Raw genomic sequence first — 18,593 nt, 5'->3', positions numbered from 1 at the left:
TCCAAAATTGCACAATATCTTACGGCTTACAGATACTAAAAAGCAAGTTCAAAATATATAACATTAATCACTTCCGAATAAAAGTATTGTGCCCTCTTGAAAAGTCTACTGAGTAGCACCTCATGTCCTTCCGGAGCTCTCCTGGCATAGAAGCATAGGGGCATGGATAGTGTATTCTCTCGGTGAAATAAAAAAACGTAAATTTTATCATAATGTGCCGAGGACGCCCTTTGCGAATATAAATACGCTATGAGTAAGTAAGTCCCAGCAACGAAAAATCAGTTACTCATTATCAATTTCTGGTTTCGGTATCTGCTGTTGCCCTGATAATGTGATGGCCAAATCATCAGTAATTCTCTACCTGATCCTTCAACTGCTGTTATTGGTAAGCTGCGTTACTATATTTGATAAACACTTTTTCACTACTTATACTCAGCAATGTGTTTAATTACATGTCAGATATTTAATAGGTGAAGTTGTATTGACTTTCCCATTCAAAACCTCAAGTCCTTATCTATGATGCTAGTACAATGGAGATACTGCAATATTAAGGCATCTTGGCTTGTGGTAAGACACTGAATAAAATTATTCATTAAAAATGATTCTTAAAGCTTTATTGTAGAAAACATATTTGATAAGTATCTAGCCTAATCCTCAATTACATGATACCTTAAACGGTGCAAAACATATAAAAGATTGTTCACCACCAGGGACAAGTAGAGTCTGACGGACAAGGTGAGATACAAGTTACAAAGTATGTGGAGCCCAAGTGCAGTAGTGAGTGTTATCGGTGGTTCAGACCTCTGACGATTATTGATGAAGATGGTACCATCCTTAAACGTCTATTCAGTCTCAAATTCGAATCCTCAAATAAACCCATAGCAGATCAAAGCAGTGCAACAAGCGCAGTGCTCAAATCTCCTATCACAATAACAGTTCCAACTGATAAGGATATTTATATATCTGCAACTATAGAAGGTGGTGGTGGTAACGTTGTGGGGGGCTTCCAGAATGTAAGAGTTCCTTTTACAGAGATATCCCTGTCAAACGAGTGGACCCAGAAAACAAAGTCAATTACAATTACACAAGGTAGGAAAGCCCAACTGACCCTGAACTATCGATTAGTTAGATGCAGTGATCATTTTACCGGAGATAAATGTGACCGATGTGAGGAGAGCTACCATACGGACAGATGTGACGTAGAATGTGTACCTGATGAAGGTAGTTACACTTGTGACGAAGACACCGGACTGAAGAACTGTGAGACAGGAAAGATAGGAGATGAATGTAAAACATGTGCCCAGAATTACTATCCAGAGGGAAAATGCACTGTTGTTTGTGAACCTGGGGGAAAGAAATACAAGTGTCTAGAATCAGGGGCTAAAGAGTGTCTAGGAAACAGAGCTGGTGATGAATGTGAAGAATGTAAGACTGGTTTCACAGGAGAAGAGTGTGACAGATGTGCCCAGAATTATTATCCAGAGGGAATCTGCACTGTTATCTGTGAACCAGAAGAAGAAAAATACACGTGTCTGGACTCAGGGACTAAAGAGTGTCTAGGACACAGAACTGGTGATGAATGTGAAGAATGTACGCTGAACTACTATGGAGGGGACTGTGAGAAATTCTGTGAGAATTCTTCCACTTATACTTGCGATCAGGCAGGAAGCAAGAATTGCCGAACCAACTACTTCAATCCTGAAGAAGAATGTGAAACATACTGTGACCCTACACAAGGTAGCTACACTTGTAACCCAGCTACAGGTGAACAGATCTGTGAACCAGGAAAGACAGGTGACAACTGTGAGCAATGTGAGAATTATAACAAGATAGAGCCGGACTGTGAAGAATGTAAGCAACACTTCTTTGGTGAAGAGTGTACAAAGAACTGTGAGGCTGCTACTGGATACACATGTAATACGGTTGGAGACAGGGTCTGTGAAGAGGGTTATTATCCTGAAAATGTGTGCAGCACATTTTGTGAAGAAGTTAAAGGTAACTCCACATGTGATGAGGAAGGGAACAAGGTCTGTTAGGAGAACCATTATCCTGACAAGGATTGCAGTACATTTTGTGAGGGGCTAAAAGGAAACTATACATGTAATACAGTAACAGGAGAGAAGATCTGTGAAGAAGGAAAGACAGGTGTTAACTGTGACCAGTGTGAGAATGGGAAGCTTGGACACGACTGTGACAAATGCGAGCAGCACTACTTCGGAGAGGAATGCCAAATATTCTGTAAGCCACAAGAGCACTATCGCTGCTCCCTTGAAGGTGATATGATCTGCATTGACAACACTGCTAGCCTGGTAAACAGCTGTAGACATGTGGACTCCAGAACGGATATAATAGTGATAGGTGGAGCTGGTGGTGGACTGCTGCTGATAGTGTTGATTATTGTTATCATAGTGAGATGTAAACGAGGAAGAAACAAGGATATCACAGAGGAGATAGGCGGAGAAGAAGGGATTGATCCAACACAAGACAACCAGGAACAAGAAGCTCTCTACTCCAGAATTAACCAGCAACAAATTGAGCTTCGGACAGAAGAGGACCAGGATGTTTACAGTCGCCTGAACAACAAAGATACACCACACAACAAGCAAAAGAAGGATAACCGATCTGACAGAAGACAGGGGGAAATTGATCAGGATCCGATTTACTCAACAGTTGATAAACAGAAAGAAGATAAGGCTTCTCAGATGTATGCTCAAGTGGAGCGACCAGGCAGATCCAATGAACCACAACATCTCCAATCACGGACAAGTGCTGATGATGGAGATACATACGCTGACGTGACCTTCGTGACAAACAGGAGAGGACAAGAAGCAGCAGTATACAGGAACCAGAGAGTAAACAACGTGGAGAACAGAAGGGAGGTAACCTATGCTACTGTTAGTGAGATTATCGAGCAGCAGCTTTGAACTGATCATAATAATTTTAGACTCAACCGTTTTAACGGTATCGCTTTAACTTTATTTTGATAACCGTGTATAATAAGTATAAAGTAAAAAAGTTTTTCAGTGATTAAATTTTGTTAACGATAATTTTTATTATGGCGTGCAAATTATATAATTAATTTTGCGACGTGTTTTAGATATCGGAATTTCATGACTATACAATTTGAAAAATTTACATTTCTATTTTTATCATCATTTCACCATACCATCATTGTTCTAAGATACTTTTTATAAAATTGCATTGATTATTTGCGATGGTTTTGTTTTGCTAAATGTTCATTGATTATCCCTCCTACAATTAAAATATTATACATTGTCAACATTGATGAATTATTGATCCCAAACGGATTTTCTGCATGACTTTTACAATCGTTGTTAAATGCTTATTTGTTTGTTAATAATCATTACTTAGATCTTTTAAGACTTAATTTGTTTACATTCTCAAATTCTAAAATTCAGATCTTTTGATGAAAACAGCAACATTCCACACTAGCAATACTTTGTAAGACAACATGGTAGGCTACCACCACTACAATGACTTGCGGAGAGCGTTTACAATAAGTCTAGTGAGTACCTAAGTACTGAGTAGTAACATGAGACACATTCTTACCATTCTGTGTGTTATATGTTCGGTGATAGCAGGGTTAGGGTCAATTTATTGAACAAAACAAAACAAAGCTTTTATTTTTGAGTAGGTTCAGATATTCTGTTTGAGTAAAATTGTTATCTGTGTTTGTACTTGTGAGCGTGTGAGATCACAATATAAAATCATAGCATGATTGCTCTACAAATTTCGGTGAGTGTTCCGTAAGAAATTCAACAAAATTACTTTTGAGACGATTCATGTGCTAACAATTCCTGATAATTCGACTGAAAGTTTGTAAATTATACAGTGCATACAATAACCTTAAATAAATAGCTCTAGTATCACGTGTCTCGATAGTTTTTCAAACTCTGCGTTTTCGTGAATAGACTAATGACAGACTATCTGAAGATCTGAGTGTTGGAAACACCTGTTCAACTTTACAAGACTAAGGAGTTGTATACTTGTATAATGACTGATAAGAGTAAAGATACAAAACTCTATTTCATGGATATCTGTTTTGACTCTTTGACACATAGATATAAGACATCATGTATTTAACCAGAATTTTGTCCGTTTCTATTGACTGAATACGATAATTAGAAGATATGTACAGATCGCGGAATATTCATACCTACTGACAGGAACCAGTAGAAATACGACCGGGAATCCAGCTGCCGGTCACCAACCTGTCAAATTTCGACAAAAACCCAATCGGTGGAAGGATACTACGTCACACCCTTTTCTCGAGTTCTAAGAATATGCATTATCCAACATTTAAATCCAATATCACTGCAGCAAATATCCTGAGTGCCATTCCAAAAAGTGTGCATATAAGGTGGATCTGGAATGCTCAGTGCCAGTCGGAGCTACTTGCGCAAAGTGGTATTAATACCGGCTTTGACTTGCAATATTATAACACTTTAATAACACAAGATTGGTATTTAGGGATGATTTTTCGTCGGTTGGTTGATCCTCACGTGCGAGTCTTTACAGTTTGTTAAATAGTGCCGGAATGGCACGTGGTTGAGATACCTGGCTAAATGCCAGCGGTCCCACAAGATAGGTAAATATCGATTGTCTTTCTGGGGATCTTACCTTTGATTGAATGAAACTCCTTTAAACCTTCGCTCAGAGCCTTCCTATTTTATAAGCTCATTAAATATCTTTGGTCTAGATAACGCGTTCGGCGGCGTTCTGTCACCTTCCCAACTGATGAATAGTTCAGTTTTACATTCTTATGGCCTTTTCAACTTTAAATGAAGGATCCGCCAGTTTATAGCCAGCGACTTGTTCTCTCGCAAGTTAATAGAGTTGTTTGGATATTATATTATGTATCCACGTAAGCTTTGTAAGCTTTTAGTACCACTTCATTCTGCTCTAATTGTTGACTATTATGATCTACAATCCCAGGAAACTGCTCTGCTTTAACTGCAACACTAGAGACCCGCCTAAGCCAGGATTTCCTGCTTGCCTATTATGAATTACTGGACATTCCTATAGTTGGTAAATAATCTAAAATCGTTTGCGGCGAAAAATAAAATAGATCGGACACAATGGAGTATTAATTAAATCGTACTGAGAAGCCAATATAGTCGCTCTTTTGTTGAATTGAAACATCTTTGCATGATTGAATACCGATCAATTTTCCAATACAATCAAAATTAATAAATTACTGTTAAATAATGCAATTTACCAGACAGATTACTTCAATCGTTTGGTTGTCACTGTGAACATGCAGGAAAGTTCGAAATAGCTACCGGCTTTGTCGAGTTAGGGCATGATCATCACGTCATATTAACTAGTTACCATCTTTGATCTTTTAACGAATCTGTAGAACTTGTGTTCGGTGCAACTTACATTTTTTTATCACATCGTCACGGCATAAAAGGTTCCGTTTCCTTGCTTTATAACTGTTTCTTAAAGAATAAAGCGTCTAAAACATTGTTTGTTATTTTGAGTTTGGGCAATTGGTGTGGATGATGGCAAAATTATCATTTTATTTCACTTTTGAAGACAACTGAAGATGCGTATTAGAGTCTTAATGTTCCTGAATCTTGATAATGTTATTTAATCTCCGGATAATCGAACTAACAATAGTACGATCTGAGTCTAATTTAAATCTAATACTTAACAGAAAGGTAAAAGACGTAAACCAGGCCGGCTTGTGATGTACCTGTTTTTTGCGATCAAGCCAGATCAATATTTTTATACTGCGGCGTGATGTCAATAAAAGAGCTGCCTTGGTACCTAGATTGTCTATCTCGTATCAAAAATAAGACAGAGGTTAGGACAGTGTATTTACATTTTAGACAGTTATTATCTTTACACTTTTATAGAATCAGTAGTAGGTACTTACTTTATTTTAAACTTACGAAGCGGGATCTTTTGATCGGTATCATTTCATAATAACACCTTTATGATACCACTCTACCATCTTAGAGTTAGAATATCTGGTTCACCGCAGACATTATTTTCGGTCTTCTCTCATTACCAAGACTTCAGTGCTCGTATATAATTTTTTTCATTTGTCATTTCCTATTTTTCTCAAATCCTTCGCGTTAGTGCATAAAACTAAAAGGTTCAGTTTCGTTGCTTCACTTTGTCTAGTGCTGTCGCATGTTATTTCGATATTGGGAGATTTGTGCAATGTTTTTTAGATGATTTTAATATTATGTCAGTATCAATGACAGCCGGAAATACGAATTTGTATCGTCACAATCCTGAAATATCTCTTACAATGCTGTGATCTATCATTACATTTTGATCTGATATTTTACTGATAAGTAAAATAAGCTTTATTTTAATCTCGTCCGCGTTCATAATCATATACCGCGTTTTATAATATTCCTATAAAATTAAGAACTGCCCAGTGCCCTTTAATATGAAACATATGAGCGTGAACCTCCCTTAAATATGAAATATATGAGCGGTACTCTCCCTTTAATATGAAATGTATGAGCGGGTCAACCCGCAGAGAATCGTGCATTAGCAGTAATATTAGCAGTAATATTTCTCCTAACGTCAGGCCATATTACTCTGCTATAGTAGGTATATTACACGACAGGAAGTAGTGGCAGTGTCGTGATATAACCCCACAAAAACCGGTGACTTGTGTGTGCCGACAGTGAGAAGGCAGCAGCTGGGACATGCGCTCTCTCCTCTAGCTAGGAGAGGATGTTACCGAGTGTATCTGATAAGTTGTTTCGTCAATCCCTGGGTTCGGCCACCATCCTCATCTTTGTACGTACTTTATGGAGCATTACACTGATTGTGAGTCGCCTGACACCAATTAATCATATTATGTGTCTGGTGGTGAATACTCAACAAATGCGCGACTCAGCCCTGATAATGATTACAAGCTCTGTTGCTGAGGCAGTTCATCGTGGTCTCTATTATATCGTGTTTATGATTGTAGCCGTAGGGGCCCTGCCCCAACTCATTAACTGTGGTTATATACCGACAATTTTATTTATGTCATTGATAAGCACTGTCGACATTCGCAAAGTGTTGCACAGTTTGTAGAATATTCTAGACTGTTTCGTTTGCTGTTTATTCTTCTATGTCTTTGCTCTGGGGACTGCAGTAGACACTAATTACCCGAGCTTCTTATTTTGGAGTAGAGTAAACCCCAATTTCCAAGGTCTCTTTTTCTGGGTTTCAGTGGTATCACACATTTGTCAGGCCTCTTGGCGAAAAGAAAATTGCTCTCTTAATGGAAGCCCGGTTAACCGAGGGTTTATTATAACTCCTAGACTTACAATTATAGCTACTGACAAATGGAACAACTTCGTCACGTTCACCCGTCGTCTTTTGTTGCTGCTGCTATTTTTCTCCTCTCAAATTCTTATTCTTTTGTTAATCTTTGACAATTTGAAATTTACCGTTAGTTCAACGAGATTGAGAATTAATTCAAATATAATCGATTTTTAACGAGTAAATTTCGAATTTGTCGGTATTCATGCCATTACATATTTCTTCAATTATTCGTTGCTCTGTTGCAATAATTTGCTATTATAATGTTTTCAAGATTCAGTTTCGACCCTCAATTTAAAGTAACTGGATTCTTGCACTCAGTAATGTACGAAAACCCTATAATTCTATAATTTCTATAACTAACAAAACGTTTGAAATTCAGCGTAGAGATGACAGAACCAGGTCACGTCTACATGGAAGAAGGAGAAGAAGGAAACAGCTACAGCAAGAGAGCAGATCACATTATAGCAGGATGTCTCGCTCTGTGCATGATGGTGGGTCTAACTGGCAACATCCCTGCAGCTATCTACTTCTGGAAGAGAAAAACCAGGACAATCTATGATGTTCTCTACTTTGCTGTCAGCTCCATTGATATTTGCACGTGCGCCATAGCATTCCCCGTCATATCCTCCCTGCTAAATGACAGGAAGCCCATGTTATTTGGTGACTACACATCCTGTGCAGCCTGGGCCACTGCTTTCTATTTTATAGAGCGCTACCTGGCCTTCATGGCCTTTGTGATCAGCATGACCCGGACAATAGCAATATACGCTCCCCACTATAACATTTCCCAGCTCCCCATCAAGAGAATATGCGCAGCTTATGTTGCTCTAATGGTCTCCTTCTACGTGGCATTGTTTGCTTTTAAGTCTACGTGGATCATATACTCCTCCGTGGTGGTCTACTGTAATCCTATATTTATGGACCCGAACGACTGGTTGTGGTACCCGTACATTGTCACTAAGCTCCTCATTCTCCTTCTTCTCCCCCTTTCTGTCTTTATCAGTTTCATCCTCTCCATCATCCCACTGATCAAGAAGAGGAAACTACAATGCGGGGACAACAACAGAAAGTTCTGGAAAGCCTCCGTCACCATCACCCTTTTCACGGCCATATACCTGGTCTGTCACCTGCCCATGTTCGTTATCACAGCAATGAGTGCAGTGAGGTTCTGGTTTAAACTAGACTATCCGGACAACCAGTTCCTGTACTGGTACGATTACCTGCTGGGGGAGTTCTTCTTTACTGCTGTGTGCTCAGCCCTCAACCCATGTCTTTATTTCTGGCGGATGGCTGATTTTAGAAAGTGGATTTTTGGACAAGCTAAGAGGTTTGAACTATTTGTGATGCAGCGTCAGTGTGCACAGACGATGGTTGAAACGAAAGTTTAAGTAGACTTTTTGAAGGTAGAGCGAACTCAGAGACGAGACAATCATTGTAGCAATATCAAACCATTCAGCCTGAAAGCAATTATAATCTTAGCTTATGTACACTGTACATAAAACAATCAAACAAACAACTATATAACAGGAAATCTAATCTCTGGGTTCTTTACGGATATGTAGTTGAAACTCTACATCTAGCGTAAGCATTGCTATCAAGCACTATCTAGTGTTAGCATTGCTATCGTGCGCTATTCAGCGCTATCTAACGTAATCATTGCTATCGTGCGCTATCAAGCACTATCTAGCGTTAACTACCTTCTGATAGCGATATCGAAAAGGTGTCTGACAGTTAACGCTATTGTCGTTGACTGGCGCTAAATAGCGTTATTTAGCGCTTGATAGCGCTTCACAGCGCTAGATAGCGTTATTTAGCGCTTCACAGCGCAGAGGTCACTACACATCGGTAAAGAACCGATCTCTGTAAATTGTAGGACAAAGATTGTGTGTTCTCTGTAGCGCATTATTTGCTTTAAAATATACTTCATTTTCCGAAGTGAGAGATTAAATAGTAAATACCTACCTTAATTTTAGTTGTTGAGGATTTGGGATGTTTTCGTTAAATTAATTTAAATATCCACCCAAACTAAGTTATCTCTAGAATTATCATTAGAATATTGCTTATTATATTCAGATTGTATTTATTCATTCATTTTAAATGTCGTGTTTACGTGATCCTCATTATTCGTTTGAATATCTCAACCATTTTGGAGATTTCCGGGATAAATTGTGAAAATCACCAGTGATGTTATTTTCATCATTGAACTGTAGAAAATACCAAGAAAACTTCAAAACATTTCTTCGCTATCACTATCACTATCACTCCGGCCATTTTTGAAATACGTCAATGGCAAACAAAAAAACCGGACATTTCCGGGATGAATGACGAATGGTTATGATCCCCACCCATCCTTGTAAATCATTCTAACTTTCTTTCATTTCCATTTCTTTTGTGTCTCAAATACGTAGTCTAATTATAGCTTTACGTGTTACTTATGACAGACAATGTACATCTTAAAATGGACTAATAGAACAGAAAACAGAGAGTAGGATAGCGGACATCCAAACTAATGGATGCTGAAACGAACAAACAAACGAACAAACGAACAAACGAACAAACGAACAAACGAACAAACGAACAAACGAACAAACGAACAAACGAACAAACGAACAAACGAACAAACGAACAAACGACCTAATAATCGAACAAACAAACGAAAAAACGAACAACCAAACAAGCAAACTGACGAACAACCAGACAAATAAACAAACGTACGACCAAACAAACAAACAAACAAACATACAATCAAACGAACAAATAAACAACTAACCTTCAGAGGATATGTCAAACTGGTCTACTTCCATTGTCTCATCATCCAAAGCACTGACACTGTCCCACCGAACCTGTAACATTGGGTTTGTAGTGAGCTACACTCTCTGTAACATTGGGTTGGTAGTGAGCTACACTCTCTGTAACATTGGGTTTGTAGTGAGCTACACTCTCTGTAACATTGGGTTTGTAGTGAGCTACACTCTCTGTAACATTGGGTTTGTAGTGAGCTACACTCTCTGTAACATTGGGTTTGTAGTGAGCTACACTCTCTGTAACATTGGGTTTGTAGTGAGCTACACTCTCTGTAACATTGGGTTTGTAGTGAGCTACACTCTCTGTAACATTGGGTTTGTAGTGAGCTACACTCTCTGTAACATTGGGTTTGTAGTGAGCTACACTCTCTGTAACATTGGGTTTGTAGTGAGCTACACTCTCTGTAACATTGGGTTTGTAGTGAGCTACACTCTCTGTAACAAACTTCTTCGTCTGGACTTAGTGACCGATGGGGCTGGGGAGGAAGCAGCAGGAGCTCAAGTAGGAAATAAGTGGATTTGAGCAAGTGATAGAGTGATTTATGAATGGTGAATTTGACTTGTGGGAGTTTTCTTGAACTGGAACCTTTAAACGGTGACTGCCACATGTTGCACTGGCTGGTTGTCACGTGTTTAAAACAATTTGGGCCACCACCCATTTATCAGAAGATCAGACTTGTCTCTGGCAGTATTTACTAGCTCTTTTTAAACTTTTAGAAAGTTAGCCAGCAGATTGGAGTAATCGTACTGGACCTTGGCCCTGGCCCAACCGACTATCTTATATTTAGCAAATTGCACTGTATATTATTTGACCCCAGTCTAAAAAGAACAGGACAAATATAATTGTTCTACGTGCAAATAAATAAACAGCGACAAGCACAAATCAAAATGTCGACCATGTAGTGTTTCAAGAGTATACATCAGTGATACATCAGTGATACAGCGAATTAAATGTTCTAGAACATCTGTTTTGAACTTGATTCAAGTTATTTTAGAACACAAGGTCAAAGAAAGCGATGCGGCTTTACTGTTCCCTTTAACTTAAATATCACTTTGACTTAGGGCACTAGGAGCGCATTTTCCCGTTGCACATCAGGCACACAATTACCTGTTTGCGTCTAGCGCTAGGAGTACGTTTGATGAGACTCTTGAGGTGCTTCTTGTCACTGAGCGGTGAGGAACCAGAGGGGGGTTTGTCGGAGACAGACCAGGCTGTGGTGCGGTTACTGCTGCTGCTGGCTACTGATGCTACCTTCACTGCTTCTACCTGAACACATAGGATTATGTGACATAGTTAGAATTGTCAGCTCAGAGTAATACTGATTCGCAGTATCCAGGATTATCGGACCATTTTTTATCTAAATTCTAAACTAACAGACTACAGTTAGACTGTGAACGTCGTTTCGACTTTATGCTAATATAAAATATGAAGTTCACAGAAAGGTGTATCTAATCGTATCTAATTGTAGTTAAAGATTTATCTAAATTTCTATAAACTGACTGGACTATTAGCGTATATAAAGCTCTCCCCCTCTGAGGTCTGGATAGTGTAGTTAGGACGCTCCACAGTTACGTCACTGCTTACGTCACTACTCAGTGCTGACTGGGAGGACACCTTTGGTATGGTCTCAGTCTGAAACATCTGTGGGGTCAAATGTTAACGTGATCCGGGGTTCAAATGCGTGGTGTTGGCTCAAATGTTAACAAGGTGCAGTAAAATAATGTTAATGTGTGCAAGGCAATAGTGATACCCAATACCCATGTGTGGGGTAAAATGTTAGTTTAAGATATTTGGTGAAAGAAAAATAAAGAAGAATCTACACTCAAAGCGGAACAAAACACTGGACACTGGAGTCTAACCTTGGATGAAGTGGAGGAGACGTTAGGGTCGCTGACACTAGCCCTGAGAGCGGATATTGGGATACTGTTATCAGGGGGCCCAAAATAGTTGTGGGCACGGTTACTAACATTCTCCGCCTGGATCAACTGGACTGGGGACGTCTTTTGGGGCACCAACCTCGACCTGGATATTAGTAGGATGTTACTTGAAGATTTCGGGAAATTTCCAGGAATCTTCTAGAACTGCAAGAACTCAAGAAGGATGCGTGATGGAAATATCAAATATAACTAATTTTGGATGCATCTCAAGCGGATGATCATTGATTAACGCAACATTTTAAACTTTTTAGACAATTGTTCTTAAAATCTCTAACGATGCACAAATCGGCGGACAATCGAAGGATCGAGCGTGTTGAACCACCAGACCATTGCAATACTTTAGGATCCTAAAACTTAACTTTCAACATGCAATGACTCAGCCTCCTAACGCTATGCTCAAATTCAAAATATTAAAATATTCCGAAATTTAAACTCAAACTAGAAAATTCGTTTCTTAATCATTGATTAGAGGAGACATTCTTACAGGTCGGAGTAGGACTCGGTGTGTTTATCAGAGAGTCTGTGGGGAGGGTTGTAGTCGTCACTCGTCGGATCTGCAAATGTTACTACGGCATTAAGATAGAGTGATATCGAACATGTTGGGTACTAACTATCAACTGCATGCAATAAATTTAGATGTGAGCTCCAAAAACTCATTGGGTTTTATTGTGTTATTGAGGGAAGGAACGGTGGAGATTAAAACGCGAAATGATAATGCGTTTGGATTGATCTCAACTATCACCTGCCCCAAAGAAATAATAACAGCTATAAATTCAAGTCATTATTTAGAAGCTTTACCTATGGGGGGATCGTCCAGACTTTCACAATCAGACACCTCCAGTTGATCAAACTTAGTGAGATCAATCTGAACCCTGATCCTGTCGGGGTCACTTTCTCTTGCTTCTCTTGTTGTCTCCACTACCCTCTCACTTTCCTTCTCTGAAATTATGGAGCTGATTAATCAATGGTAACTTGAAGGTCTATTATAAAATAAAAACACTGAGAGAAATTGTCAAACTGTTGACGAGTCAAGACCGTTTCAAAAATTCCAAATTAACCCAAAAACCTGTGTTGTAGTGCGAGGTTAGAAGACCAGTTTCCAAACTGTCTCTTAAAATCTCTTCCTCCAAAGTTTCTTTGCTGAAAAACCTATTCGTACAACATTAGATCGCAATACCTTAGTTGAGATTGTAATTTTTAATCATGTAAATTATTATTTTCGTTCGAAGAAGTTAGGGCACTGATTGAATAATTTTCTGAGTAGATGTCCGAAGAACCTTCTTAGATCTACATTCTACAAACAAGCAGGAAAATAAACCTGTTTTGTTTCACCACTCCAACAGGTGACTTGACCTCAATTGCAGCTCCAGCTCCTTTAACCTCACTCTTCTCGCTGGTACCCAATGTGTTCCGGATATCAGACGCTAGAGTCACCTTCTTCTCCGCCTTCATGGCGGTATAATACTCCGCCTCACTCCGTGTATCACTCCGTGTCTCACTCCGGTTATCATGGTACGAGTCAGCCCGGGAGTTGAAGGAGACTACGTTTTTAGCGTAGGTAGGGGAGGTATAGCTACTGATGGGGGTGAAGTTTCCGGAGGAGGGGGGTTGGGGGGTTGGACCCCGTACAGGAGTATTGTTAGAGCTCTCACCGTATGTTCTCAGACTTCTGGGGGAGACGGATAATGGTAAATCATAGGAAATAGAATACAACATTATAAGTTAGACAGCTTAATATCAGGGTTAGGCGTATTCCGTCGATCATTTGATTAAGATATAAATATCTTGATCAAATGATTACAAAGAAGTTGCACCAGTGACCAGTTGTAGTCATGGTGGTTATAGTTGCCAAGATATTGAACTATTCCTGACAGATATTACTCTAAAGACCTACCCGCCTACAGCATGGCCCCGTATATTAGAGAGAACCTCGTCCACTGTAGGTGATCTGTAGATATGACGTCCTCGTTGTGAACCTGTGGTAGACTGTGATTAACATACATTTTAACCCTTCAATCACTGGTTAACTTGTCCCAAAAAATTTAAAATTAAATTAATTTTACTAATTACATATCAGGCCAAATAAACTTAAATTAAAAAACTTAAAATCTCTGTTAGATCACGTGACTAACCAATGGAAGAAGCAGAGGAGATCCTACTAACAGGAGCTTTGTTTCTCTTGTTCAGTTCCTTACTAAGTGCTGCTTTGTACGCGTTGGTGGCTTCCTGTTGTCGCCTGCGCCGTGAGCTCAGTGCCTCTTCTCGGCGTTTCTGTTCGTTGCGCTCATGTATTCGCTGGCGCTCTTCAAACTGCCTGGAATACACCGTGAATAGCTTTTTTTAAGATCCACGACTTGAAGCTGTAATAATTGCTGCATACTTGCCAACTATTTCACCGAATAAACTTTGGATTTTGCAATTTGCGTGTACTTTGAGTATCTTGATGGTGTGTATGTGGCAAGGAGAGATGATGGCAGATTATTTGTTCTTCGATAAAAAGAAACAATTGTAACCACAACAATAGCCATTGACTGTGTATTTGGCAGGTGTTGTGTAGAATAAACTTGTCCAAGATGTTGGAATGTAAGATGAACTAGTAATATTGACAATGCTCTTTAGCACGTGGATAAAGACTAAACACAATACGTTCACTAGCCGACTGTTCATCAAAATTAACTATAATCGGCTATAGCTTTGTGATATATCTACTAGCTAGTAAGATGGAACATTTAAACGACGTAAACGATAGGTTATATCTTTGTTATCCAAAATGTCAACGAATCAGTGATATTCTCACTTCACAAGAGAGCGACCCCTTCTTCTCTTCTTCTTCGCGTCGTCAGTAGCCATGATAACCTCCAGTGCGCCGGAGCTACTCTCTACACTGGGACCCCGCGACCGTGTAGCATGGTCAGCACTGCAGGCTCTCGGTTTCCGTACGCCTCTAAGTCGGGGCACAGGGGGTCCCTCATCTGACATGATGCTCAAGCGGGCAGCTGGAGGCTGGGGCGCGTACGCAAGAGAGGGGTTCCAAACACTTACAGTCATTACAGGCAGGTATTTTACATATTTCAACTGGTTAGAGAACATTACGTTATGTAAAGACTTAAAATCATTGGCACGACTTAAAGCAGCATTACAACAAAATAACTGTGTAAATATTTGTGGTGTAGTGGTAACACGATCGCCTCCCAAGCAGAAGACCCGGGTTCAAATCCGGTTGGATGCAAGTCGGCCAGTTACCAAGCTGTGATTTGGTACAGCTTCGGCTGGTGATACACACTCTCTGGCTCGTAGGACTAACCCCCCTACAGCTAGTATAGTGCCTCGGCACAGAGTGGCCTAGGGTTACTAAAAAGGAGATAAGCACCTCAGGCCATCCCAACGTTCGGGAGAGACCTGCCCTTGTATCTTGTATCTTGTTGTGTAAATATTTAGTTACAACTTTAAAAATGTTCTTATTTAGATGTTATATACGGATGTTTAATACTAGAATATGGAGATCGTATAAAATCGTGATATTTTTAGTATTATCTGTGACCTAGTTTAAACGATGAGTTTGATCAACACCGACTCGAAGATAATTTAAATATCAAAGAAGATAGTACGTGCATCTTCAATAACGATGTAGCACAAGTGCGGTACCTTTCAAACGAAATCGAATCAATCGCCATATCATTACCTAAAAACTCAAAATTGTGCCAAATCATGCTCAATCCACGAATTAGAACTAACAAAGCTTTGCATTAACCCGGTCCCTAGCAACGGGTAAAAGATGCGAGTAGTAGGTGAAATAAGATAGGGGAAAATAGTGAGGACCTGTACAAAGTCATGCAGGTGGCATTGCCCTCGCTGCTCCTTGAGATAATATACTATAGTTTAACATACATTATATTATAATAATATCTTTATATTATAATGCAACGGATCTGTATCACTAAGTATGCATATCATCATAATGATTTAACAGCTCCGGAATGATCTAGTTAAGTGATAAGTTAACTAAACCACTAATGTAACTGCAGTAAAGTGTGTCTTTGGTCAAGGTGTCTCTCTCACACACACACACACACACACACACACACACACACACACACACACACACACACACACACACACACACACACACACACACACACACACACACACACACACACAAATACTATTTAAATAAAGAATGTGAAGGAGGTGATTGGTAAGCTAAGAAATTGTTAAGTATTTAAGAGGTGTCGTTAGAATGGCGACAATATGCTCGACTGTGAGATCAGTCTCTCACTAAGATGAGATTAAATGGTTAGCTTGATATACGACACAGCGAAGCGGTTGGAGGAGACTTAATTTCAGAGACTGTTTATTCAATGTGTCTGATATTATTGATATCAAACTCACTGTACAATATGATATACTTATATCATATATGATATTGTGTTCAACTGAACGGATCAAACTGAACAATTGAAGAGCTCATTGATTATCTTGTTCATCTTTTTCATAGATTTCCCCGCAGAAGCATAATTACAAGCCAGTTCGAATTAGATAACCAAGCTGAAAAATCGGTTCAAGGTACAACTATCACAAACAACTTGCATAGAAAAAAACTGAAGAAAACAGTAGTAGAGCTCAGCAAAGAGTAAGCAAGTATAAATATATGTGCTTGATGGTTGTGTGCTTACTATAGTGACACACACAGGGCACACGTCGCACTCTCTCTCTCGCTCTCTTCTTCTTCTCTCTCCTTCTCTCTCAATGTCCATTCTTTGTATGGGGAACTGTGTGATATCCAAGACTATCATCTTAAGTTGGCATGTACAACACAAACCTTCCTACAACCACTTATCCTGCTTTTATAAACTTTTAATTGTTTACTCCATCAATAACATATGTGTGCATCTACTGCTAATCAGTAATCATGCTTGTGATGTTTTGCAAGGCGGTGGATTGACGTGTTATGGGAAGTGCGTCGTCGCTGTTTCACCATTTTCACCCAAGGTTAAGAAACACTTGAACAATGGTGTCTCCATTCCCGCTGTTTATAGCAAAAATGGTGAACACATCTTGAAAACACAAAGTGTTCATAATAAATGCTAGCGGTGATAATGCTCTCCGCAAGCATCTTTGTATCATATTCATTACCACAACTCGTATTTATTCTTCGCTGTTTTAATATAACTGTTTTTATAACTGCTTTTCATGTCAAAACATAACATCAATCATTCTAGAAGACTGAATCCAGTATTGCATTTTGTTAGTATAATACAGATAACAAGCATGACAGAGCTTCAGGTAATTTAGAAAATTACCACTTTCATCACTCATCAGATTTTAATAAACAACATCGATCATATTGGTAAGGCTAGACCTTATTAGGAGTAGAATTGGGATAAACGACCCCAAATATGTGACCCCTTATATGTGACCCCTAAAATGTGACCCCGAACTGTGTACCTTGTGATAAGCAGAAGCGTGATAATGGGCACAATTACATGATAGCTTCTGAAATACCTACAAAAAGTACAGGCTGTTACACATTGGGTTGTGTAACCCAGACCCAAGGCATTAATCAGGAGATGAGTCCTGGTGTTTCACCTCACTATCGCATATTTACTTGTGTTTTTCTGCACCCGATGGTGTGGGAGTTACGTTTCTCCATAAGTTTATTCACATTTTTTATTGGTAGACATAACTGGTCTGTTCACGGTAACTAAAGTCATGAGCAAATATTTTGTTACACATTTTGAATTCTAGTGCAGTGCCCCCCACTATATTTTCAGATGTACAGGTTTTAATTAAAGTATATAATATTATCATTGTAAAAACATTTATATTTAAATTTGTCATAATTTGAGTGACGTAAGATTTATTGAATAACAACAAATGATAACATTATGACGTGTTTAATGAACAATATATTCATTTTAAAGAACAAAATCCAATAGTTGTATTTTGCAAGTTCAAAGTATGTAGTTCTCTAATCTCTAACACAGTGAAGACTGAAGGCATTTACGTGGTGATATAATTTCGGTAATTATCAAAATATCAACTATACAATTATACAGAAGTAAGGTATAATTTTCCATTAATATCATATACGGTTTCAAAGCATGAATAAAATATTAAGCAGACATACCTTCTTCTTTTCTTGTTCTCTATGCACAACTTTTTAGTCTTATCGTTGATTTGTTGTCTCTGATGTTGGTGAGGTATCACTTCTGGGACAGCTGCTTCTTGATACTTCTTTGAGTATCCATAACTCTGGTTATAACGAATCATCCTCACCCATTTTATAGAACTCTCATACTGGAAAATGTGTTATTTCAATCATAATTAATTCCATGACCATTTGCCACCATCGTAGGGATGAGCATTAAAAATACAATAAAATTTCATGTTTCATTAAACTACTATGCACCTATGTTTGTAGATAACGTCTGTCAGATGATAGCTAACTAAAAGTAAGAAGCTAAGAGTTAGATCAAGAATTGTATTATGACATAGTGCAGTTTAGGTTTAGCCTGCTGCACCCCATACTCATTGCCTTGGGGGAGGATT

General features: G+C 38.9%; 1 protein-coding gene across 15 annotated transcripts in view; it reads right to left on the bottom strand.

Moving 5' to 3' along the window:
• LOC134813541 (myosin-M heavy chain-like) overlaps positions 1-18,351 on the bottom strand; it is a 42,643-nt gene extending 24,292 nt beyond the window's left edge. For 2 of the 15 annotated variants that reach the window (XM_063821371.1, XM_063821374.1), the window contains exons 1-11: positions 18,172-18,337; positions 14,177-14,358; positions 13,939-14,020; positions 13,363-13,713; positions 13,111-13,184; positions 12,843-12,983; positions 12,529-12,598; positions 11,967-12,129; positions 11,608-11,739; positions 11,215-11,373; positions 10,073-10,145 (exon numbers count right to left, since the gene is read on the bottom strand). In XM_063821371.1, coding sequence (XP_063677441.1) covers positions 10,073-10,145; positions 11,215-11,373; positions 11,608-11,739; positions 11,967-12,129; positions 12,529-12,598; positions 12,843-12,983; positions 13,111-13,184; positions 13,363-13,713; positions 13,939-14,020; positions 14,177-14,358; positions 18,172-18,314 — 1,570 coding nt within the window. In that variant the 5' untranslated portion in view covers positions 18,315-18,337. Of the gene's footprint in view, positions 1-10,072; positions 10,146-11,214; positions 11,374-11,607; positions 11,749-11,966; positions 12,130-12,528; positions 12,599-12,842; positions 12,984-13,110; positions 13,194-13,362; positions 13,714-13,938; positions 14,021-14,176; positions 14,359-14,841; positions 15,116-18,171 lie in introns of those variants that run through there. The other 13 variants (XM_063821360.1, XM_063821364.1, XM_063821367.1 and 10 more) reach the window with 10 other exon arrangements.
• Positions 18,352-18,593: the final 242 nt, after the last annotated feature.

This window comes from Bolinopsis microptera, chromosome 3 (genome assembly GCF_026151205.1).
Source record: "Bolinopsis microptera isolate Bmic1 chromosome 3, MBARI_Bmic_1.0, whole genome shotgun sequence".
NCBI lineage: Eukaryota > Metazoa > Ctenophora > Tentaculata > Lobata > Bolinopsidae > Bolinopsis > Bolinopsis microptera.
The sequence above is the reverse complement of the archived record's forward strand: the minus strand, read 5'-3'. Positions and strand labels throughout refer to the sequence as shown.